General features: G+C 43.0%; 1 protein-coding gene across 2 annotated transcripts in view; it reads left to right on the forward strand.

The window, feature by feature from the left end:
* The first annotated feature begins 467 nt into the window (after positions 1–467).
* The window catches only part of STAM (signal transducing adaptor molecule), a 70,329-nt gene continuing 46,301 nt past the window's right edge, over positions 468–24,495 (forward strand). Inside the window, exon 1 of one of the 2 annotated variants that reach the window (XM_089693712.1) lies at positions 468–847. In XM_089693712.1, the coding sequence (XP_089549838.1) occupies positions 808–847 (40 nt within the window). In that variant the 5' untranslated portion in view covers positions 468–807. The remainder of the gene's footprint in view (positions 848–24,495) is intronic. The other variant, XM_089693711.1, reaches the window with a different exon arrangement.

Raw genomic sequence — 24,495 nt, forward strand, 5'->3', positions numbered from 1 at the left:
TGAAGAGTCCCAGACATTAGGACTGAGTGACTGCACCAGGGGCGGACTGACCATTTGGAAACTCGGGCACTGCCCGAGGGCCCCGGGGTCAGTAGGGGGCCCCATGAGATGCCCCTGGTACATTTTTCTTAGGCTTTTTAGAGTTTGGGCAAGGACACAGGGGCCCCATGATCCCCTATTGCCCGGGGGCCCCATGAGTTGTCAGTCCGCCCCTGGACTGAACACGGGGGATGGATGACGTGTGTATTTCATATACAAGAACACAGGAGACACCGATGAGGACATGAAACGAGAGCAATGACCGGCCACGTGACCAGGACTCCATCACGTGGTGTTGTTTATTATCAGGTAATCTGTGATCACATGACCCGCTTTTTGTTTTTTTGCATCGGCAGGGTATCCCCCTTACCCATGCGCACAACCTGATCATCTCGTCAGCCCCCCCACCCTCTGCAGTGCGGCTGCGCAATACCTGTCTCCGCCTTCTCCCCCCAGAGGGAGCGTCATCAAATTCCAATCCCAGCATCAGTCCAGGGAGTCGCTGACAAGCTCCTCTCTCCGTCTCCTTTGTCTCCCCTCCTAATTAATAAGAGGGGACAGCCCGGCGCCGCTGCCTTTTATATGTCTTGGTGGGGACAGGCAATGGAATAGACAGCCGCATTTCCCGGCATGCTCAGTGGCCCAGGCAGCTGTGTGGCCCCTCTGGAGAGCTGATGCTCAGGCAGACAGGAGGAGGGGAGTGATCAGCAGGAATTCCCGGATCCAGCATCCTGAGGAGACCCCCCCATCCCGTCCTCCCCCGCAGCCATGCCGCTCTTCACCTCCAACCCCTTCGACCCAGATGTGGGTAAGTCCTGGTCTGCAACTTCTGGCCCTCCCCTGACATTGTCAGGACCACAGCACCTGTGTGAGAAGCCTGATAGAAGCAGCCCCTCCCAGGCAGCCACATTACGGGGTCAGTGTCCAGCAGTGGCTTCTCACCCAGGTGTTTTTCTTGGTGGTGACTTCCTTTTCATAAGAAAAAGTGGACAGAGGAGACCTTGGTATCCAATCAGATTTCAGTTCTGTTCACAGGAGCGGTTGCTATGGGTTACAGTGCTGCCGGACTTACTTAGAGCTGATGTCAGTGGGCGTTAGGAAGGCAGGGCAGCAAAATTCCCATTGGCCTTAGGGATCGTTCACCGCAGCCTTCAGGCTACAATGTGCCCCCTGCTGGTGTGCAATGTAGGGGGGCGTTGCCGTGCGCATTGCACGGTTTGCTTTTTTTTTTTTAAAACTGCGATGGCGTGCGTTTTGCTGAATAAAGCGTATCTCCGGTGCAAAAAAGAGTCGAAAACCGTAGCTGCTCACTTTTAAAAAAAAACAGACACTCACCTGTTCTAGGATCCAGCGGTGTCCTCTCCGCAGCCGGCTTCACCGGCCGTCCTGTGTCCCCGGTGCCATCATGCTAAGTGTGGGCACTCGGCTGTGACAGCTTATGGCTTCACAACTAGGTGCCCACTGCGCATGCATGAGTAGTGATGCGTTTTGTGAATGGTCCCGCAGTTCTCTGGGACCTGTCACATGTCCCAGAAGACTGTGGGGGAGGGGGAGAGAACTTCCACTTCTGATCACCTATGCAATGGCGGCAGAATGGGAGCGGGTACCTGTCAAAATCTACCCAAAGGTGCCAATTGTTAATGGGGAGCTAGGGATAAGGCCTTAAAACAGAACTTCCCTTTTTGGATGGAGCTCCGCTTTAACCACTTGGTTTCCAAGCCTATTCTGACATTTCTACATTTAAAAAAAAATTTATTTTTTTTGCTAGAAAATTCCTCAGAAGCCCCCAAACATTATATATATATATATATATATGCAGAGGCCCTAGAGAAAAAAACGATGGGTGTTGCAATTTTTTTTGCCATGCAGCGATTTTTCAAACTTAAATTTTTTTTTTTTTTTTGGCAATAATACATTTGAATGAATTCTAATGCAAAAAAACATAATGCGTAAGCTAAATTCTTTGCAAAATGTAAAAGATGATGTTACGCCGAGTAAATGGACACCAAACATGTCAGGCTTTAAAATTGTGCACACTCATGGAATGGTGGCAAACTGCTGTACTTAAAGGATAAGTTCACCTTTTGGACAAAAATAATAAATGCACATTTTTTAAAAAAAATTTTTGCAGGTAAATAAATGTGCTTTTATTATTTTTGTCCAAAGGAGCCTGGAAATCATTGCACCAGGGATCAGTAGATCGATGATGTCATGCAGGTCTCCTGCAGACCTGTCAGAATATTTGCTTGGTGTACGGGATGTACGGTCAAGCAGATATTCTGACAGGAAGCTTCAATGAACTACCATGGCGCTCCACAGTACCGTGGTAGCTCATTGAAAATTACAAGCCCACAGCTGCTAAGTCCATGAATGAATGAAGCAGCCATGTGGGCGGCGGAGCCCCGCACGACCCCACTGTTTTCAAATCTCACAGACAATACGGGGAGAAGTTCCCCTGTACTATCTGTAAGAGAGAGGTGGGGTGGCGGGAGTGGCTGCAACTATGGGAACAAAATCTAAAACTTAAAAATCTCAATAGGCGTCACTTAAAAAATATTTACAGTTCACCCATTTAGAGTTACAGAAGAGTGTTTGAAATATTGCTATCGCTATAATGTTTGCGGCAATACCTAACATGTGGTGCAAACACCATTTACATATGCGGCCGTGAGGATTGCTAGGAAGGGAGCACTTAAAACATTTTTTTTTTTTACATACTGTTTCTTTTTAAAGTTCTTTTTCATCACTTTTTTTCCTATCACAAGGAATGTAATCTTTGCTTGTGATAGAAATTAGTCATTACAGGTCCTCTTTTTGGAGAGATCTGAGGTTTATTAACCTCTATGCTGGAAAGCATGAGATCAAACAAAATTGATTTCGTGCTTTCCAGCAAACAAATGGCAGTGTTTAAATCGCCAGAACTGGCAGTAATGTTTTGATATTGCTTCCGGCCTCCCAGGATCATAGAGATGGCCAGGGACGATCCGGTCCTTGGTCATATCTGTGATAACCGGGTTGCAGCAGCAGATAACATCCTGGGCTTCATGTGCATCCGTGTCGGTAAACGGCACGTTGGGGTGTACGCCTGGAAAAGTAATCCAGCAGCTGCTTAGCCGCTCAGATTACTTTTACTTCATAGAGGATCGCCGGCTGAAAAAAAAATGATACTGGGATAATTTTTGTAGCCTCAGCCATGATCCCGGTTTCACTGCTTCCCTACCAGGACGTATATTTACTGTTGCTGATAGGGAAGCAGGTAAAGAGCAATTCCACTTTCACCTAATTTGGAGCGGTGCTCCATCCAAAAAGGAAAGTCCTCCTTCCCCACTTGTGGTAAAAAATGGCACTTTTTGGGGGGGGGGGGGTGGGGGAAGGTACCCGATTTTTGACAGGTATCCTCTCCCACTTCAGCTCTGACCGCCTAGGTGATCAGAGTGGAAGTTCTTTCCATAGCACCTCCACTCCCTGTCACAGCTGGGTGCCCACAGATAAAATGCCTGAGACAAAAGACAGGAGGTGAGAACGGCTGGGGTGAGCACAGCACTGGATCCTGGGACAGGTGAGTTTCTGTTTATTATAAGTCAGCAGCTACAATTTTTGTAGCTGCTGGCTTTCGAATTTTTACAGATGAGACTGGAGCTCTTCTTTAAGGCCTCACACACGGAGTGTTTGCTCAGCTCCTCTAAATGCCTCTTCTCCTGCCAGGAGAAAAGTGGCTTAGAAAACTGTGATAAAAGCCACATTTTGCACATGCATTTAAGTGTGTTCATGTTTTTGGCATTAAACCGATACTAAACACACACTGCTTAATTTACATTATCCCTTTTCTTTCTGTATGTGGATGATGACATCCTAACTATTTGAAAAAAAAAAAATCTATGTACCTTTTTTCCTAATCAATATGCAGCTGTTTCCCAGCCTGCCTGCAGGGAAATAGTGGCAGAAGGAGCTTCTAGTCCTCTGCTGCTGGTCACATGTTCAAAAAACTGCCTTTGGAATACAGAGTAAAAATAAATAATATCAATAAACTGTTTAAGTTGTCATACAAATATTTATTTGAAATCAAATCTTTATTATTTTTGGTAATAACATGGTGTGGGCGGATTTATACAAGTCACAGGCTGTGTCACACCCCTCCAGACTGTGTCTTAGAATAAATAACAGGGAGGTGAAGCCTCCATCAATCAAGATGTAATATCCCACCCCATTCTGTTTAGCTGGCTAGTGGGCATGGAGGAGGAGGGAGGGAGCGGGTTGTCATTTACCACTGTGTATATGCCCACATATGTTGCTCTATTGTCACATGGGCTGGTGAGATGTGATAGGAAGGGAATGCGGAGTACAGAAATACACTGAAAACTGAGCATGTGCAGTAGCTGCCAACACTGTTCTGAAAAATCAACTTCAGTGGGGACATGGACAGAAGGGGGAGACAGAGAACAACAGGATCAAGCAGGTTTTTTGCAGAATACAGAAAACAATTCCCATAGTGACTGAGTGAATATGTACAGCATGAAATACTGTTTTGTATGATGTGGGTTTAACGACACATTAATGCATTCTACTGTCCAGAATATTAATTTATTGCCATTAGAATGCATTAACACACAAACGCACTTGAACATGTGTAGTGTAAATGCACATTTATACGCATTCATACGCTTTTTCTGTTTATACACTCTTCTGAATGAGCTGGTGATGATTTTATTCTCGGCCTGTAAACCACCTCCTCTTCTGAAACTCCTGTAATAGACCTTTGTGTTCATGGACAGATAGGATAACATAGAGGTGCGTTTAGAGGCCGAAAAAAATAAACACCTGTAAAAGAGGCATTTTTTAACGCTATGTGCATGAAGCCTAACTGTTGTGTTTTTTGTTTTATTTTTTTTATTCCTGTATGTATATAGAAATAATGTACTCACTTCTCCATGGAGTCCAGTATTGTCCTCTGTCCAACCCAGACTTTGTCCTGCGTCGCCATCTTTGTGGAGAAGCACTGCAGGTCTCAGCCAGGTCTGTGCGACCTGGCAGAGCCCTACAGCATTTCCATTCATTAATAGGGGCAGCCTGCACGCATCTCAATACGAGTGCAGAAAAGTAAACAAAGGGCTTTTCCTGCTGAGCTTCTGTGTGAATGAGCACTTATTGTGTTGGGGTGCCACTAAGCAAAGCACTTAATGTGCTTTGAGAAATTGTGCATGTTATGGCAACCATGTGAATGGGCCCAAAGTGAAGTCTGACACCCTCCCTTTTTTTTTTTTTTTTTTGCACGCTTTCTGTGAATTCTATGTGCTAAACAAGAGAAACAGGTGTAATCCTTCTGTTGCACATCACATGGTTGTGCATTGGCCAATATGCATAACATCGACCAGTTGGGAATGTAGTTCATACACTGTTTCATTGTTCTATCATGGGGCTATGTGATGGCTCAGGTGTTTTCATCATACATTGTAAAACTCCAGTCAAACTTTTAGGGCTCTTTTAGGCTTGTGGTTCCTTCTGAAGAGCAATCCACATGACCGCAGCCTGGAGAGGATTGTCAGGAAAAGGCCATTCAAAAGTGTTGGGGACTTTCACAAGGAGTGGACTGAGGCTGGAGTCAGTGCATCAAGAGCCACCACACACAGACGGATCCTGGACATGGGCTTCAATTGTCGTATTCCTCTTGTCAAGCCGCTCCTGAACAACAAACAACGTCAGAAGTGTCTTACCTGGGCTAAAAAAAAACAGACCTGGTCTGTTGCTCAGTGGTCCAAAGTCCTCTTTTCTGATGAGAGCAACTTTTGCATCTCATTTGGAAACCAGGGACCCAGAGTATGGAGGAAGAATGGAGAGGCACACACTGCAAGATGCTTAAAGTCCAGTGTGAAGTTTCCACAGTCTGTGTTGATTTGAGGAGCCATGTCATCTGCTGGTGTTGGTCCACTATGCTTCATTAAGTCCAGGGTCAATGCCGCCGTCTACCAGGAGATTTTAGAGCACTTCATGCTTCCTTCTGCAGACGAGCTTTATGGGGATGCTGACTTCATTTTCCAGCAGGACTTTGCACCTGCCCACACTGCCAAAAGCACCAAAACCTGGTTCAGTGACCGTGGGATTACTGTGCTTGATTGGCCAGCAAACTTGCCTGACCTGAACCCCATAGAGATCTATGGGGCATTGCCAAGAGAAAGATGAGAGACATGAGACCGAACAATGCAGAAGAGCTGAAGGCCGCTATTGAAGCATCCTAGTGAAGGAAAAGAAAAACCCGGCAATTGCATCTAAAAACCAGCACTGACCTATAGTGACCCCCCCCCTTCACATCTGCAGTACACACAGTCCCCTGTATTAGCAAAATTTTTCCTATTTGCAAGATACCGATACATTTATTTTCGGCCGATATGTTTTGGTGGTATCCCAAAAAAAAAAAAAAAAAAAATCCATGCACAGTGCAAATAACCAGTCAGCAGTACTGGTAGAGGTGGGGCTTTGCTTCCTCATGTCATCAAGGAGAACAGTGAGAAGTACAGTGGTGACCTCACCAGATTTCACTCCAGATACCTTGAGACTAGCAGTCAGAGGTAGCAGTGCCTTAGATCTCACGCTGTAAATATACAGCTAAGAGGCTGTATTGGGAGTCCAATTCCAAAAATGTCGGCAACAGGTGAATACAAAAATCTTCTTTATTGCATATAGGAACAAAAATATTCCATGGCAAACTTACGTATCGTATTTCAGTCTAAAAACAGACCTTATACATGCACTGAACTTTAGTAGGTAAATTTTAAAGTGCTAGTAGAATAGGAGGATTGGGGCTGCTCTGTGCAAAACTATAGCACAGAGCACATAAGTATAACATGTTTATTTTTTATTTTTAAAAAAATAATAAAGCTTTTTACAATCTTTGTATTAAAGCAAACCAACAGGTCCAGAGAAGGAGCCAATGTCTGTTCTTAGTTGGGCATTAGTGCTGCAGACTTCAGTTGGTGTTTGTAAAGGCTTCAGTGTACACTGTCTCTAATTTTGTGTGTACATTGTCCCAGGAATACTGTATCAAGCACCTTAATGGGCCCAATGTCACTTATCACATCAGTGACTGTCATAGTGATACCAGGCTGTAATGTCCTCACTATATACAGTCACACAGACTGCACAACCTTTTCATGTCAGTTCTCCTGTACGTTTTGATTGTGGAAGCCAGCATTTGAGCCTGGGACCCAGGTGCTGCAAGGCAGTTATTTTGCCCCTGTGCCTCCATACAGCACATGGTCTCATTGTGCTGGGTTGTTTTCATCCCTTTACATAGAAGTGTTCAGTGTTTCCTCTGGCCCAAACCAGATCCATAAATACATCAGTGTTACAATTGTAAGAGGAGATCTCTGTATACTCCATTCAACATCAGTCATAGGCAACACGAGGAGCTTGTGCTGAGCCACAGACTCCAACAGTGATACAGTGAATGGGACCAAAGGATGGTTAGCACCAAGTTTTTATTGTATGCTGACAATTGGGGAAAAAGAAATCTGCATGGGCAATGCATCACTTAAGCAATCCATAGGCGGTGCAGTTTTCTTTCCTGCAACCATGGGTTGCAGGGAAAACAAAACGCTAATTTTTTTCACCATCAGCACAGTCTGTGTTGATGGGGGAATCCCTCCTGCAGTGCTATTGTGTTGTACCAGCAGGGAGCCTTCCCTGCCAGCAGAACTCTGTGATCACTGCTGCAGTGATCGCATGCAAAAAATCTTATAGGCTGGTAAGTCGATCGCTTGATTGACTTCACTGTAACCAGCCTGCCCATAGATGGATCATAACTTGGCCCTACTGAACAGGCCGAGATTCAATCCATCTGTGGCCGGCTTTTTTTTTTTTTGTTCTATAATATTTTTATTAGAAGGGAAGTACAAAAAGAAAAAACTTAATATAATACCAAAGCAGGACCCCTTCAAAGTACTAGCACAAGTGGTAAGGCCAACCATAAATGTATGGTTGAATCCACAGTGCATACAAGTTGTTACAAAACCAAACCAAAATAACTTACCAGAAGTAAAAGTGGGAGCAGGAACAGAAGCCATGTTGGTAACATAAAAATAATACATGTTCTATGGCCGGCTTTAACAGTCACCTCCCCGGTACAGGAGTCTACCCTGAGTAAGCTCTGGTGTCAGCTGGTGTCAGAGCTTAGCAGGGTGGTTGATCTCCCTCCTGCATGTTTGTACACAAGTATTCTCACATATTCCCCCCCATACCTGGAACCCCCCGATCTGTGAGACAGAACATGGAGATGACAAGGCAGAGCGACTGGGGATGGGGGGCTATCGGGAGACACTCTCACTCTGCCCTGAATGGGTGACTCACTAACACTGTCAGCACTACCCGGTCGCTACAGAACGTGCAAGTAGTATTAAACCCTCAAACGTTTTTTTTTTTTTTTTTTTGTGTATCACATTGAGCACAATAAAATAAACATTCACCACGGAGCTATTTGTTAAATTCTTACCCCAGCACTTGCAGTTTACAACTTTCAATGCTTTTGGCTTCTGTTTCAGTGCCGCTTCCCTGAACTTCTAGTCTATTTTCCCAGGAAATGGTTAACAGTGGATAGTACGGTCTCCAGTCAGTCTGCTAGCTTGCAGAAGGAGGGGGAGGAGCAGGGGAGCGCTTTGCTGTCCCAGGCTATGAAGAATGCATGTTTCTATTGAGGCACACAGTGTAGGGAGACACAGCTCTAGTCTCTGCATACAAGGGTGGCTCCATAGGATGCTACAAGGGGAAAGGAGCCATCCTGAATCAGGAAGCCTGGGGCAGTGATTATGGCACCAGCTTAAAGGATAAGTTTATCTTTACAGCAGGGTGGATTTGATTTAAATCACTAGTCAGTAAGGCTTGATTTAAATCCTAGTTTTCTACATAAAGACTAATTCTTGCTGGTATAACTTTAATATGCAAGTAGATGAAGATTTTTAGAATAACAACTTTTCAGATTAGTTTTTTTATCCCCAGTTTAATAGGTTAATCATTCATATTTGGACAACTTTCTTGTTGTACTTAGGAAGGAGAAAAATAATCATTACCTTAATAACAATTTAAATAGATTTATTCAACTGAAACAATAATATTCCAGCATATGTGATTTGCTTAAACATCCATGTTTGGTAACTAATTCGGCTAAACAAAATCTATATATTTTAAGAAACTTGGACTGTCAGCCCCTTCCTCCTCACACTTAGTTTCACTTTCTTCTTGTGCAGATCTATTCCACTCCAAACAATCAGAAAAATATTGTTTCTATTCTATTCACTGAACTTCTTGAAACTTAGCACTGAAGGGGTTGATTCTGTATTCATAGGTTTGTAGAAGTTAGGATGAAGGTCTTTTTCTTAACTCTTCATGTTATAACATTCTTGCTGTGAAGAGGCATGTGATCTCCGCTGAGTCAAATTCAGTTTTGATAACTGCAAAAGTAAACCAATCATCTGTGATAATATCTTGTAGGCAGAGAAACTGCCCAATAATCTTACAAAAACCTCTGGAAGAGCATGACATTGTGAATGGATTCATGGAATTTATTTACCAAAAAAATTAAACATATACAGCCTTATTCTACATAATTAAAAAACTAATCTTTATTTCATGATGGAATAACCTTTGGATGGTAATATATTTTCCTCAAAAAGCATTTTATTCCAAAAAATCCGATTTAAATAAAAAAAATCCGATTTTTTTTTTTTTTTTTTTTTTTTTTTTTTTTTTTTTTTTTTTTTTTTTTTTTATCATTGATTTTTATCCACCCTGCTTTGCAGAATAAATAATAAATGCACATATTTTTACAGAAAAAAGCATTTATTTTTTTCCTGCAGGAGCTTAGAAAGCCTTGCACCCGTGATTAGTGGTTCATGGGAACAATGCGGGCTCCTGCAGACGTGTCCTCCAGCTTTCAGCATGTACCTCTGTATGGGCTTTCTGTTTGTTCCTTGCGCGTTTCCCGCACCACATTCAAGCGCACAGCCCTTGCGATCTGCATGGGAGTTCCAATGTATTATTAATGGCATCTCAAACACAGATTGCAGATGCGGTATGGTACAGCAGTTTGATGCTGTGCTTTTTTAAAAGTAGCTCAAACACTACTTTTTGCAGCCTGTCAAAACACACGACACAGGCGCATGTGCGTTCATGGTGTGAACCGGCCCTCAGGGACCAGTTAGACTGTTGCGTTGTAGTAATACATTTCATTTCACATTGGAGCAACAAATCTAAAGCTGCCCATACACTAGTAGAATATTGTTTGAAATTCTACATTTTAAGAACATTCTTTTGATTTTCTAAACATCAGTGGGGTCAAATGGACATTTGTGTTTGACTGCAGTGATGAGAAAATTTGAAGGAGCAGGATGGGAAAATGTTTCTCAAATGATTACATTTCTAACAGTTCATGTGGTTTTTGTTTGGTTAAGTCCATTTGTTCCAAAATTTGAATGTTAGACGTAGACAAAATTTTAAATTAATTTTGAACAACATTTGCCAAGCCTTCAAATATACTGAGAATTTTCATATGAATGTATGTTTGAAAGTCTACCAGTGTATGGCCTGCATAAAGGGTAACTCCACTTTTGTTTGGAAAAAAAAATATAGCAATTCAAAAAACAAAAGGGGAAAAAAACCCATAATATACAATTACAACGCAAGTCATATTATAATTGAATGTTATTAAAACATTCCACTTCCTTTTTTTGCAGCGCTGTAAATTTTTGTAAAATGCAATGTGGCTACCTGAAGGTGTTCTGTACACCATTTGTGCACAAATCGCTCCCAGAAATGCCATTTCCTTGTTGTTTGGTTCACTGATTTTCTCAGAAGTCTGCACTAAGATAAAAGCCAGATTTTAGGCATCCGCTGCAACAAAAATGTCATCTTTGGTGAGACACTGCCAAAGGGTTAGTAACTTCTAAAGGATGCAGATCCTTCAACTTTCCTCATTAGAATATTGCAAGTGCTGATTAATAATGCACACTGGCTACATGGTTAGCACTTCCGCCTGGCAGTACTAGGGTCGTTGGTTCAAATCCCAACCACAGCACCACCTGACTGGAGTTTGTATGTTCTCCCTGTGTGGGTTCCTCTGGGTACTCCAGTTTCCTCCCACGCTCTACAAACATGCAGGTATGTTAATTGGATCTTGTTTAAATTGGCCCCGGTATGTGTGTGTATGAATGTGAGTTAGGGACCTTAGATTGTACGCCCTTTGAGGGTTAGGGACTGATGTGAATGTAATACATACATACATATATATATATATATATATATATATATATATATATATATAGCACTGCATAAATTGACGGTGCTATATAAGTACATGTAATAAATAATAATTAAAACGTCACCCCATTCAGATTCGCTCTGCACAAAAACAGCTTTTTCTTCTGAGCACAGAGAGAGAAATTTGCAACAAAGTTTCTCAAAATCCCTGCTATGTACATTGACTACCCCGAGAGGAATATTTTTTGTTCTCAACAGAAGTGGAGTTCCTGTTAAGTATAGTGCAATGTGGTATCATTTCTTTTTAATTGGCACCTCAGTGCAGCTAGACCAGGGGTATCAAACTGGTGGCCCTCCAGCTGGTATTAAACTACAAGTCCCATCATGCCTCTACCTTTGGGAGTCATGCTTGTAACTGTAAATCTTGCAATGCCTCCTGGGACTTGTAGTTTGGCCACAGCTGGAGGGTCGCCAGTTTGACACCCATGAGCAAGACACTCAAAACATCTGTTGTTGGGTACTGCATAGTAATAAATAGTGGATGTCCATTAACCATTTGCCGTCCGGTTTGCTGTTTATAAACGGCAGGGCAGTGGCAGTGCAGGGGCGGGTTGCCGTTCATAAACAGCACCCTCCCTTTTCTAGCTGTGCGCACTCCCTGGAAGCGCGCAGCACCGCGATCCGGTGCCCGCTGTGTCCTCTGGACACAGTGAAACACCGATCGTTGGACGGGGCCTCTGTACGAGGTCCCGATCATGTGATCACTGATTGGCCAATCAGTGATCACATGCAAAGTAGTAAGCAAGATGTCACAAGTGACATCATTGCTTACTACGTGTGAAATCTGTGAATGATCACAGAGGTCACATGGTACAAGGCTATTCACAACATCCTTGTACCATGTGACAAGCTGTGACCAATCACAGCTCACTCAGTACTTCTCAATGACTGCAAGAATGCAGCCAGAGAGAAAGAGAAATGATTGCTTTTACATCCTATATGGGTGTAAAAGCAATCAGTGTAAAAAAACAAAACAAAAAAAAAACTTCATCCCCCACAAGTAGTACAGTGTCACCATGGTGACACTGTACTGCTAGGGTGACAGTATGTAAAAAAAATAATATAAAAATGTAAAAAAAAGTTTAAAAATTATAATTTTTGGTTATAAACTAATTTGGATTTTTTTTTTTTTTTTTTTACTAAAAAAATAACGGAATAAATGTTGGCCAAGATTTATGATGAAATATTATTTATTGCAAAGTTTTATAAAAAAAAACACTTTTTTTCAAACTTTTTGGACGTTTTCATTTACATAGCAAAAAAAATAAAAATCCCAGCAGCGAATAAATACCACCAAAATAAAGCTTTATCTGTTTCAAAAAAATGGTAAAAAATTCATATGGGTACAGTATTGCATGACCGCGCAATTGTCATTCAAAGTGTGATAGCGCTGAAAGCTGAAAATTGCCCTGGACAGGAAGGGGGTAAAAGTGTCTGGACAGGAAGTGGTTAAAATATGTCTGGCAGCTCAATTAAAAGGAATGAACTGCCCTAAATAAATGCATGTTGAAGCGGTAGTCCTTTCTTTCTTCTTTTTTTTTTTTTTTTTTTTTTTTTTTTTATGTACACCTGTTGTAATGTGCTAGTATGCTTTGTGTATCATCTCAGTATGAGAGCCTTACCTGAAAAACCAAGCCCTCCAGTGGCACACTGTCACTGCTGACAAGGCTTCCATCTTCACCCAGTCTTCCTTCTGGGTTTGCAGGCTTTGGCCGAGCCACGATGACGTCAATCCTGTGGCATGAATATGCTGTCCCTTCAGAGCGCATGCATCGGTGACTTCACCGGCTGCAGCAGCAGTGAATCGCTCCTAAACGGTGCATGTTTAGGGGATATCCTGTGTACTCACAGGTAAGACTTAATATAGGCATACCTGTAGGTACAACTGAAAAAGCAGCGTTTGCTACATGCGGTAATGTAGCACATCACACCAATCCAGAGTGTGCCCTAAAAAAACAATTCTGCACTCTATTCCCTGAGACCCTGATATAAAATCTAGAAACATTTTAGCACGTGAACCACTTGTCACTTTTCCCTATGGTAAAGGTGGAGTGCAGCTAAAGAGGCCAACCTTCAGTTAAAGAATATGTAAACCTACCATTTTAATATCCCTGACATGTGCCTTCTGTACCATGAAATTGTATTGTATTGCTTCCTTTGTGGGAAATCCCTGGTGTTCCTGCCAGTCCCTACTGCTTTCCTACTAAAAACTGACCACACTAGGTATAAAAAGCACAGTGTGATCACTTCTCTAGCTGTGCTGAGAACTTGGCCTGTTGTGCTGACATGCCCCCACCCCCACCCGCACAGCCATTCACTGGGAAGACCAATGTACGGCTGTCTTGCCTCCCACAGCTCTCTCAGCTTGTTATGAAGCTGAGAACAGAGGGTATGTGATCACTTATAGAAACAAAAGGGGGGAAAAGGTATGTATAATGTTTTTATTACCTATACACAGATGTTTTGCCTTTGTATTTCTATTTTAACCTGAATGTGTTGTTTTACAAAGTGAGAGTTTACATATACATTTTGCCAGTAAAAGCATTTACTCCGGTTCACACATTGCACAAGACCAGTACAGTAAGTTTACATACACTATAATGTCTTTCCTCCTTCTACCTGTACTGATAACCTGTGACTGAGCTGTTTGTCAGGAACAGATTGTGCTGATGGTGTAGTACTGTAATACCGAGTGTTAGCTTTCCTGGAAGAGAAGAGTGCATGAAATGCTTCCTGATTGGCTCATAGTGCTGGCGCTCAGCTCTTTTGTTTGCACATGGAATAATGTGGGAAGCAAATATAAAGATTTTGAACATTCGTACTAGCTGTACCTAAAGTGCAGCTATTATGCTGACAGCTGTACCATTTAAGATTTCCCCTCCTTTTCCAGGACAGGAAGTAGGAAAAATCTCCCCATTGGGCTCACACATGTGCCACAGTCCGTTAAAACTGAACTCCGAAATAAAGCTTGGCACACGATAGAAGTTGATTTTTTTTTTTTTATTTTTTTCCCCCATTCAAACCAGTGAGCTAAACTGAAAAAAATGAGAAATTGTCATACTAACACAAGCGTTCTCCCCTGAGGTGCCCCCCCCGCCACAACACACTGATCAGTGCTCTCAGCCATTAGCTGCCTGCTCTGATCGGATGTGGGCTGGATGCTGGTTTTCCAGCATGTCTGTTTTGACAGAAGACGGCCATGAGACTGGCTTCTGTCAGTCAGGCAACTGTACACACGGGACAAAAGTCAGCCAATTCATGCTGAACGGGTATCTACCAGTAAGTAGACTTTTAGTGATCTTGTTGATAGTGAGTTTCCAGCACTAGTGTGATGTAGCCCCTACTTAGCATCACAGCCAGCCAGGCAATTAGCATTTCCATTTCTTTCAGCACGGTCCATTTAATCATTTACCCTAGGTTCATATCTGTGCGGGTGGTGCCGCTGCGGATCCGCACGAAAATCCGTGCAGCTGCACCACCCACACAGAGACATGCAGACCCGCAGGTGGGTGCCATTAGTTCTAATGGCACGCTGCCCGCACTGGAAAACGCAACCGTACTAGGAACCGAGGTTCCCGTGCGGGCTGCGTTTTCCAAAGAAGTGCAGGGACTTCTTCCTTGCGTGTCACGGGCACGGGAGTCCATTCAAATGAATGGGTTCTCGTGCCCGTGCAAAATGCGGCCCACACGGCTGCATGGATGTGAACCGAGGGTTAAAAGAAGGAAGATTGAAATGGAAAATTAGTTTGGCTTGCAAGATACTTTGCTGTACAAGATGTCTAGTCGTCGCTCTGCTAATGTAATATATTTAAAAGGCTAATGGACTTGTGTGAAATATAGGAGTGGATTTACTAATGGCAAATAGACTGTGCACTTTGCAAGTGCAGTTTATTCTTTTTCCTCAGAGTTTAGTGAATGTGATGAAGCTCCATTTTGTACAGGATTCCCATTCAGGTGCAAGGAAAATTAAAACAGCATTTTGGCTTGCACCTGATTGGATGATGGAAATCAGCAGAGCTTCACCACATTCACTAAACGCTGGGGGAAATGAGAGCAACTGCTCTTGCATAGTGCACAGTCTATTTACATTTAGTACATCCATCCCATAGGGTTTCTGTGTACTGCATGCTGCTCTGCTCTGTGTTTGATACGGTTTCATCCTGTACACTGCGTTGTATGGAATGTACCCTACATTGCTTGACTGTGTACACTGAGCTGTATGTTCTATATAACCCCTTTATCTGCTTTGTACACTGAGCTGTATGTGCTATATAACCCCTTTTATCTGCTTTGTACACTGCGCTGCACATTTTGTGTACTCCACATAGCTCTGCTCCTGTCTTGATATTGTGTGTTTCCTCTTGTATACTGTGTTGTATGCTGTGTACTGTAAACCACTTGACTGTGTAGGATGTGCTGTTTGTTATATACTCCAGATGCACGATACACTGTGCTAGAAATTGCATACTTCACACTCTTTCCCTTTTGGACACTGTGCTGGATGTTGTATACGCCATACTACACTGTACTCCACATTGCCTGACTGTATACAGTTATGCTCAAACGTTTGCATACCCTGGCAGAAATCGTGACATTTTGGCATTGATATTGAAAATATGACTGATGATTAAATAAAACCCAGTTCTTTATTTGAGGATAGTGATTATATGAAGCCACTTATTATCACATAGTTGTGTTACTGCGCCAATGCTACTAAAAGTCCAGTTACAATATGCCAACAACACCTTGACACACCTCACTGGGTTTTTTTGTGGCATTGGTGCAGTAAAGGTTTCTTTCTGGCAAATTAACCATGCGGCTCGTTTTTGTTCATGTATCCTCATATTGTGCCCCTTCAAAACAACCATGCCCTCTAATTCCAGAGCAGCCTGTATTTCTCCGGAGGTTACCTGTGGGATTTCTTTGTATCCCGAACAATTCTAAAGGCAACTGTGGCTGCAATATTTCTTGGTCTACCTGTACTTGGCTTGGTATCGAGATCCCTGATATTTTCCAATAGCTGATTGAACAGTACTGACTGGCAAGTTCAAGGCTTTATAAAAATGAAAAAAGGATCTAAAAAGATTTCCAAAGTTCTATTACCTTGTTGCACAGGTCTTTTGACAGTTCTTTTCTGCTCCCCATGGCTCAGTATCTAGCCTGCTCAGTGCATATGATCACTATCCTTAAATAGAAGACCATCTTTTTGGCAGGATCCGTTATGATTTCAATATCAATGCCAAAATTTCGCAATTTCTGCCAGGGTATGCAAATGTTTGTGCAAAACTGTACATTATCCTTTTTGTTCTATTCTCCACTTTTTGTTCTATTCTCCACTTTTTGTTCTATTCTCCACATCCTGTAGAGTGTACACTGCTGTATGTTGTATAGTAAACACTCCTACCCTTTGTACATTGTGCTTGACATTATATACTCCATATTGTTCCACTGTGTCCAATGTTCTGTGTATTAAGCATTGTACAATCAGCAGTACTACCCCCTCTGTACACTCTGCTGTATGCTACATATCCCACATTGCTCCACTCTGTAGACTGTGCTGTATGTTACAGGCTTCAGGTTGCCACGGTGACTAGAAATTTGTGTTCTGGCGCCTGGGCTTTTTTCAGCCATCCGCTGTCAGGCAACAGGACACCACTTCACTGATCCAGGGATTTGAAATCCCTGTGGCTTAATCTCCTATCCATACCTCTCAGCGTGTATGGACAAGAGGCATTCTAATCAGAATCCGCCGAGCTCATCCTGTCAGTGCTGGGAGGAGAGAAAGCTGTGGGGATTTCAAATCCCTAGACCGGTGAAGTAGTGGCCCAGCGCCTGACAGCGGCGGATGGCGGGACACTGCTACAGCGGGATGGGGAGGGGGTCCGTTGTAAGGTCATCTTACAGATTTTCTATAAAGGTGAACTTACTTTCAATGAGTCTTGTTTTCTTTCTTTTTCCTTCTCTCAGCCCCTGGTTACCTTATTATATTCCTTCACAAGACTGTCCGGAGCCAACCGCACGTCTGGTGGTTGCTAAGTGGTTAGCACTTCCATCTAGCAGCACTAGGGTCACTGGTTTGAATCCCAACCATGGCACTGCCTGCCTGGAGTTTGCATGGTCTCCTTGTGTTGGCGGGGGTTTCCTCCTGCACCTGTGTGGGTTTCCTCCCACACTCCAAAGACATGCTGGTAGGTTAATTGGCTCCTGTCTAAATTGGCCCTAGTATGTGTATGTATGAATGTGAGTTAGGGACCTTAGATTGTAATCTTCTTGCGGGTTAGGGACTGATGTGAATGTACAATATGTAATATGTAAAGTGCTGTGTAAATTGATGGCGCTGTATAAGTATCTGTAATAAATACATTCATGGCATGCACGGTCCATGGCGCCTCGTACTTGTAGCTCATCTTCTGTTTTCTGTGCAGGGACATGGGGGACAGCACACAAGCCGGGCATCGTAACACAAACAAAAGCCGTCATCTCTTAGATTGTAAGCTCCCAGGATCAGGGCCTTTCTATCCCTCTTGTATTGAACTGTATTGTTGCTGTATTGTCTCCCTTTATATTGTAAAGCGCTGAGCAAACTGTTGGCGCTATATAAATCCTGTGTATAATAGAGATGCCACCGTGCATGCTCAAAAAACGCTGCTAGCTACAGCTTGTATGGCTTCAGGGCTCGGCCAATAACCGACAGGGGGGCCAGGACACCAACCACAAACATTTCGAGGGATGGATACAATGTGGATTGGCTACATGCCTTGCCTCCCCACACTCTCATTTGACATGCAATCTAGGGTACAGAAGAGTGCGCTCCAGGTCCATTTCATGCCTCATTTTGACGTGAGGTAAGAAAAGTAGGTGGGGGGGCGCCAAAGGTGTCTGGGCTGTTCTGTCTAAAGTGCCCATGCCTATTTTGTGTCCCATTCCGGGCCTGGCACCAGGCATGAGCAATTCCTATTGCTTGACACCCCAGAAATGCAGTTCCAGACATTAGGCAGCTGATTTAAAAAAACAGCTTCTAACTTTTTTAGCTGGCTCCTGGATTTAGAGCAAATGTGTCACGCCTTGCTGTACACCAGTGTTTCTCAACTCCAGTCCTCATGGACCCCCGACAGGTCATGTTTTCAGGATTTCCATTATTTTGCACAGGTGATTTGATCAGTTTCACTGCCTTAGTAATTACCACAGCTGTTTCATCTGAGGGCAATCCTGAAAACATGACCTGTTGGGGGTCCATGAGGACTGGAGTTGAGAAACACTGCTGTACACTGTGCTGTTATGGTGTATATAATCCACAGCACTTGGCTTTGTACAGTACTAGGTTATATGCTCCACTCTGAACACCGCTGTGTCCCCAGTAGGGGACTTATTGGGGTGTTTAACATGTGGGCACACATCGCTGGGGGCTTTTAAAAGCTGCATGCCAATTCCATGTGGTAACATATGCCCCACCACCCCTCTTTTTTGCTTTCCTTTTATACACCTTTCAGTGGTCTTTGGTGGCAGCCTGTAGTGTTCTGTTATCTGGTGAAGCAGCTGGGAATACCTTTGTGTAATAAGTCACATCGGTGTCATACAAGGATGACATGGCTACCTTCATCAGCATTAATATTTTAGTGCAGCAATGTCCTTGAGAAACAATTGGCCTTCACAATTAGCTTTTTTTTTTTTCTCACGGTTTCATTCAATTTGATTGAAATTCTGATTGTTTTCATTAGAAAGGTGATTATTAATTTTGGTGACTTTTTTTGTTTTTCCCTTTTTTGCATGCTTCGAGCGTGGAACATGCACACTTTTTCCACACATGATACATCTACATAGAAAACAAAAGGTGGAGAAGCAAATTATTTCTGTGAAGGAAAAAAAACACCACCTGGGGGCTTACGTATGAACAATGGGAAATGAAATCTAGAGAGAAGGGGGGTCAGTGCTTATTAATTAGGTTTAATTCCGTGGGGCATTAACTTGGGGCAATCTGGTTGCTTTGAGCAGATGCTTTTCTTTCTTGCTGATTTCCTTGCTATAGGTGTATACTTCAGCACAGGTACAACTAATGCAGGCCATAGATGGGGAGAAAAACGGCAGATTTTTCTTTTAAAAAACGAAAATTCGGTCGTTCAAGCGGCCGACGTTACCATCAATGGTAAAAAAAAATCGGCCGATTTTCAGCCCTTCTACAGCCGGCAAAAAGTGTCCCTGCAGAGAGCTCCGCTATTTCTGACAGTTCTCTGACAGTTCCTTCACATTTACAGCCGTTGAAACATTGTATCTATTTGTTTCCATTTAGGATACAGATGTTTTTATTCGGAAACAAATAAATACAATGTTTCAACCGCTGTAAATGTCAGAGAACTGTCAGAAATAGGGGAGCTCTCTGCAGAGACACTTTTTGCTGGACTGGAATTCTTCTTATTTTCATCCTACTTCTTCTTCTTCTTCTTCTTCATCCTCATCCTCCTTCTTCTTCTTCATCCTCATCCTCCTTCTTCTTCTTCTTCTTCTTCATCCTCTTCCTCTTCCTCATCCTCTTCTTCATCCTCTTCTTCTTCTTCTTCATCTTCTTCTTCTTCATCCTCTTCTTCTTCTTCTTCATCCTCTTCTTCTTCTTCTTCATCCTCTTCTTCTTCTTCTTCATCCTCTTCCTCCTCTTCTTCTTCTTCTTCCTCTTCTTCCTCCTCTTCCTCTTCTTCCTCCTTCTTCTTCTTCTTCTTCCTCTTCTTCTTCTTCCTCTTCTTCTTCTTCTTCTTCCTCTTCCTCTTCTTCCTCTTCTTCTTCCTCTTCCTCTTCCTCTTCTTCTTCTTCTTCTTTTTCTTCTTTTTGTCTTCCTCTTGCAGGTCACTGCTCATGCGCAGATTTTTTATCGGTAAAAAATCGGCCGATTTGCCCACTAATTGCCGCGAAAATCGGCCGATTTTTTTTTTCCAACTTTACCGAAAAAAAAAAACGGCCAAAATACCGAAAAACGGCCGACCAAATCGCCCACTAACGATCCCAAAATCGGCCGATTTTATTTTCGGCCGAAAAATCGGCCGATTTTCGACCCATCTATGGCCTACATAAGACTATGTACACTCACCGGCCATTTTATTAGGTGCACATGTTCAATTGCTTGGTAAAACAAATTGCTAATCAGCCAATCATATGGCAGCATGGGCATCTAGAAGACTACTTGCTGAAGTTCAAACCAAGCATCGGAATGGAAAAGAAAGGGGATTTAAGTGACTTTGAACATGGCATGGTTGGTGCCAGACTTGCTGGTCTGAGTATTTCAAAAACTGCTGATCTACTGGGATCATCTCCAGGGTTTACAATGAATGGTTCAAAAAAGAGAAAAAATCCAGTGAGTGGTAGTTGTGTGGACGAAAATGCCTTGTTGATGTCAGAGATCAGAGGAGAATGGGCAGACTGGTTCCAGATGATAGACAACAGTAACTCAACTACCCACTCATTACAGCCAAGGTATGCAGAATACCTTCTTTGAACACACAAAACGTCAAACTGTGAAGCAGATGGGCTACAGCAGCAGAAGAGGACTCCTGTCAACTAAGAACAGTAAACAGAGGCTACAATTCGCTCACCAAAATTGGACAATGGAAGATTGTAAAAACGTTGCCTGGTCTGATGAGTCTTGATTTCAGCTGCAACATTCAGATGGTAGGGTCAGAATTTGGCGTACACAATATGAATATGAAAGCATGGATCCATCACGTCTTGTATCAATGGTTCATGGATGTGCTACCGACAAATCTGCAGCAACTACGTGATGCTATCATGTCAATATGAACTAAAATCTCTGAGGAATGTTTCCAACACTTTGTTGAATCTATGCCATGGATAATTAAGGCAGCTCTGAAGGCAAAAGGGGGTCCAACCCGGTACTAGCCAGGTGTAGTGGCCAGTGAGTGTATAGATCATGGGTGACAACACTCTGGTAAAATCAACTTCTTTTTTGTGGTATATCTATAAAATCATATGCGGTACAGCAGGAGGAGTGAGACCCCTAATGTGTTTCACACTATAGAATACTGAATCATGAGTTCGGCTAAAGCTAGCCACAAATATGACTGCTCCCCAGAATTGTGGACACTTCCACGGTTGTATAAAGGGGCTAGTTAACATGACCAAGCATGTCGCAGCTGTGCCGCCATCTTTGTTTAGAGAGCCAACTATTTTCTTGGTTCTCGCAGCAGGCCCCTGATTACATGGCATCTACTGGGGTTTCTGGCATCGGTATCTTAGGAGGCAGTAGAAGTGGGCTTCACATAATCTCTTAGATTGTAAGCTCCAAGGAGCAGGGCCCTCCTAACCCTCCTGTGTTGTTGCTGTATTGTCTCCCGTTATATTGTAAAGTGCTGAGCAAACTGTTGGCGCTATATAAATCCTGTATAATAATTCTTAGACAATGAGGGGGTCAGCAGTGAATTACCTTAGATTGTACGCCCCTTGAAGGTTAGGGACTGATGTGAATGTACAATATACATGTGTAAAGCGCTGCGTAAATTGACGGCACTATATAAGTACCTGAAATAAATAAATTGGGAGGGTTGGGATGGTGGAAAGGTTTTCCTTTTTTTTTTTTTTCTTTTTGAGTTAAGGTCCGCTTAAAAAAAAAAAAAATAAATAAAAGCTCACTGCAGGAGAATATTTAGTATACACTCCCCTCGCGTGACCTTTGCCCCCTGACTCCTCTCCCTTCCAGCAGTGCAGCTTCCACCAGTCTCTTATGGGAGTGTTGGATGCCTGTATCTTCTGCAGTGTAATATGTCATCCTCTGCCCCTACGGTACTGCTGGATCCTGTAGTTATATAGGAAGAGAGGAATACAGTGCATCCAGAAAGTATTCACAGCGCTTAACTTTTGCCACATTTTGTTATGTTACGGCCTTATTCCAAAATGGATTAAATTCATTTTTCCCCCTCAACATTCTACAAACAATACCCCAGCTTGACAACATGAAAGACGTTCATTTTGAAATCTTTGCAATTTATTAAAAACGAAAAAAAAAACACGTACTAAGTATTCACAGCCTTTGCTCAATACTTTGTTGAAGCACCTTTAGCACCAATTACAGCCTCAAGTCATTTTGAGTATGATGCTACAAGCTTGGCACACCTATTTTTGGGCAATTTCTCCCATTCTTCTTTGCAGTACCTCTCAAGCTCCATCATATTGGATGGGGAGCATCAGTGCACAGCCATTTTCAGATCTCTCCAGAGATGTTCAAGTCTGGGTTCTGGCTGGGCCACTCCAGGACATTCACAGAGTTGGCCCGTAGCCACTCCTTTGTTATGTGGGCTGTGTGCTTAGGGTCGTTGTCCTGTTGAAAGATGAATCGTCGCCCCAGTCTAAGGTCCAGAGCGCTCTGAAACAGGTTTTCATCAAGGATGTCTCTGTGCATTGCTGCATTCATCTTTCCTTCGATCCGGACTAGTCTCCCAGTTCCTGCCGCTGAAAAACATCCCAATAGAATGATGCTGCCACCACCATGTTTACTGTAGGGATGGTATTGGCCAGGTGGTGAGCGGTGCCTGGTTTCCTCCAGACATGACGCTTGGCATTCAGGCCAAAGAGTTCAATCTTTGTTTCATCAGACCAGAGAGTTTTGTTTCTCATGGTCTGAGTCCCTCATGTGCCTTTTGACAAACTCCAGGCGGGCTGCCATTTGCCTTTTATGGAGGAGTGGCCTCCATCTGGCTACTATACCATACAGGCCTGATTGGTGGAGTGCTGCAGAGATGGTTGTTCTTCTTCTGTAAGGTTCTCTCTCCGCAGAGAAACGCTGGCGCTCTTTCAGAGTGACCATCGGGTGCTTGGTTACCTCCCTGGCTAAGGCCCCTCGATTGCTCATTTTGGCTGGGTGGCCCGCTCTAGGAAGATTCCTGGTGGTTCCAAACTCATTCCATTTTTGGATGATGGAGGCCATTGTGCTCATTGGGACCTTCAATGCTACAGAAATGTTTTTGTACCCTTGATACAATCCTGTCTCAGAGGTCTACGGACAATTCCTTGGACTTCATGGCTTGGTTTGAGCTCTTACATGCATTCTAATCTATGGGACCTTTTATATAGACAGGTTTATGTCTTTCCTAATCATGTCCAATCAACTGAATTTCCCACAGGTGGACTCCAATCAAGTTGTGGAAACATCTCAAGGATGATCAGTGGGAACAGGATGCACCAGAGCTCAATTTTGAGTGTCATGGCAAAGGCTGTGAATACTTGTGTCTGTGTGTGTGTTTTTTTTTTTTGTTTTTTTTATATATAACTTGCTAAGATTTCAAAACAAACTTCTTTCAGGTTGTCATTATGGGGTATTGTTTGTAGAATGTTGAGGGGGAAAAAAACAAATGTAATTCATTTTGGAATAAGGCTGTAACATAACAAAATGTGGCAAAAGTTAAGCGCTGTGAGTACTTTCTGGATACACTGTAACTCATATTAGGCTGTGGATGCAGACATGTGACACCAGAGGTGTTGAGTCCAATCCGGACCGCAGTCTCTCTTCACTTGAGGATAGCGTTACGTGCTTGTGATCACAGGCACCCTGCCAGATAGCAAAACCAGACCCTAGACTTCCACTAAAGCAGTAGCCAAGCTTACAGTTTTACTGTCTCATATACAGTAGAGGGCAGTATGAGGAGCCAGTTAGTTGAGCTGCAGTGTAGAATAACAAGAGCATGCTAATAGGAGGAGAGAGCAGAGTGATAGAGCGATGAGCTCATCAGTCTGCTGCTTTTCATTTTTACTGCCCAGTCATAGGCTGGGGGAGGGACAAGACCTGTAAGCAGCAGGGCAGAGCTGTGTAAATCACAGGACTGGATAGACAAGCACTCAGAATTTGGTGCAGCTGTGCCTAGTAACCAGTCAGCTTCTAACGTCAGCTAGTTCAATTAAGCTTTGACAATAAGGCCTCATGCACACAGGGCATTTTGCAAACTGGCCTAGAAGTCTTTCCTCCTCCCAGCAGTGTTTTTGGCAGAAAAAAAGACTGAGGCTTGTAAAAGTGTCTAAAGCTTTCAGGTGCGTTTTTACAGGCGTCAAGAGTTTTACATTAATGCATTTCATTGTCAAAATAATAATTTCTTCTGGCTATTAAAATGAATAAAGATTTGAGTGCTGAATGCGCCTAGGTGTTTTTAGCAGCATCAAGCGTTT

Source organism: Staurois parvus, unplaced genomic scaffold (assembly GCF_062004578.1).
Source record: "Staurois parvus isolate SC_StPar_1 unplaced genomic scaffold, SC_StPar_1.0 ptg000636l, whole genome shotgun sequence".
Classification (NCBI taxonomy): domain Eukaryota; kingdom Metazoa; phylum Chordata; class Amphibia; order Anura; family Ranidae; genus Staurois; species Staurois parvus.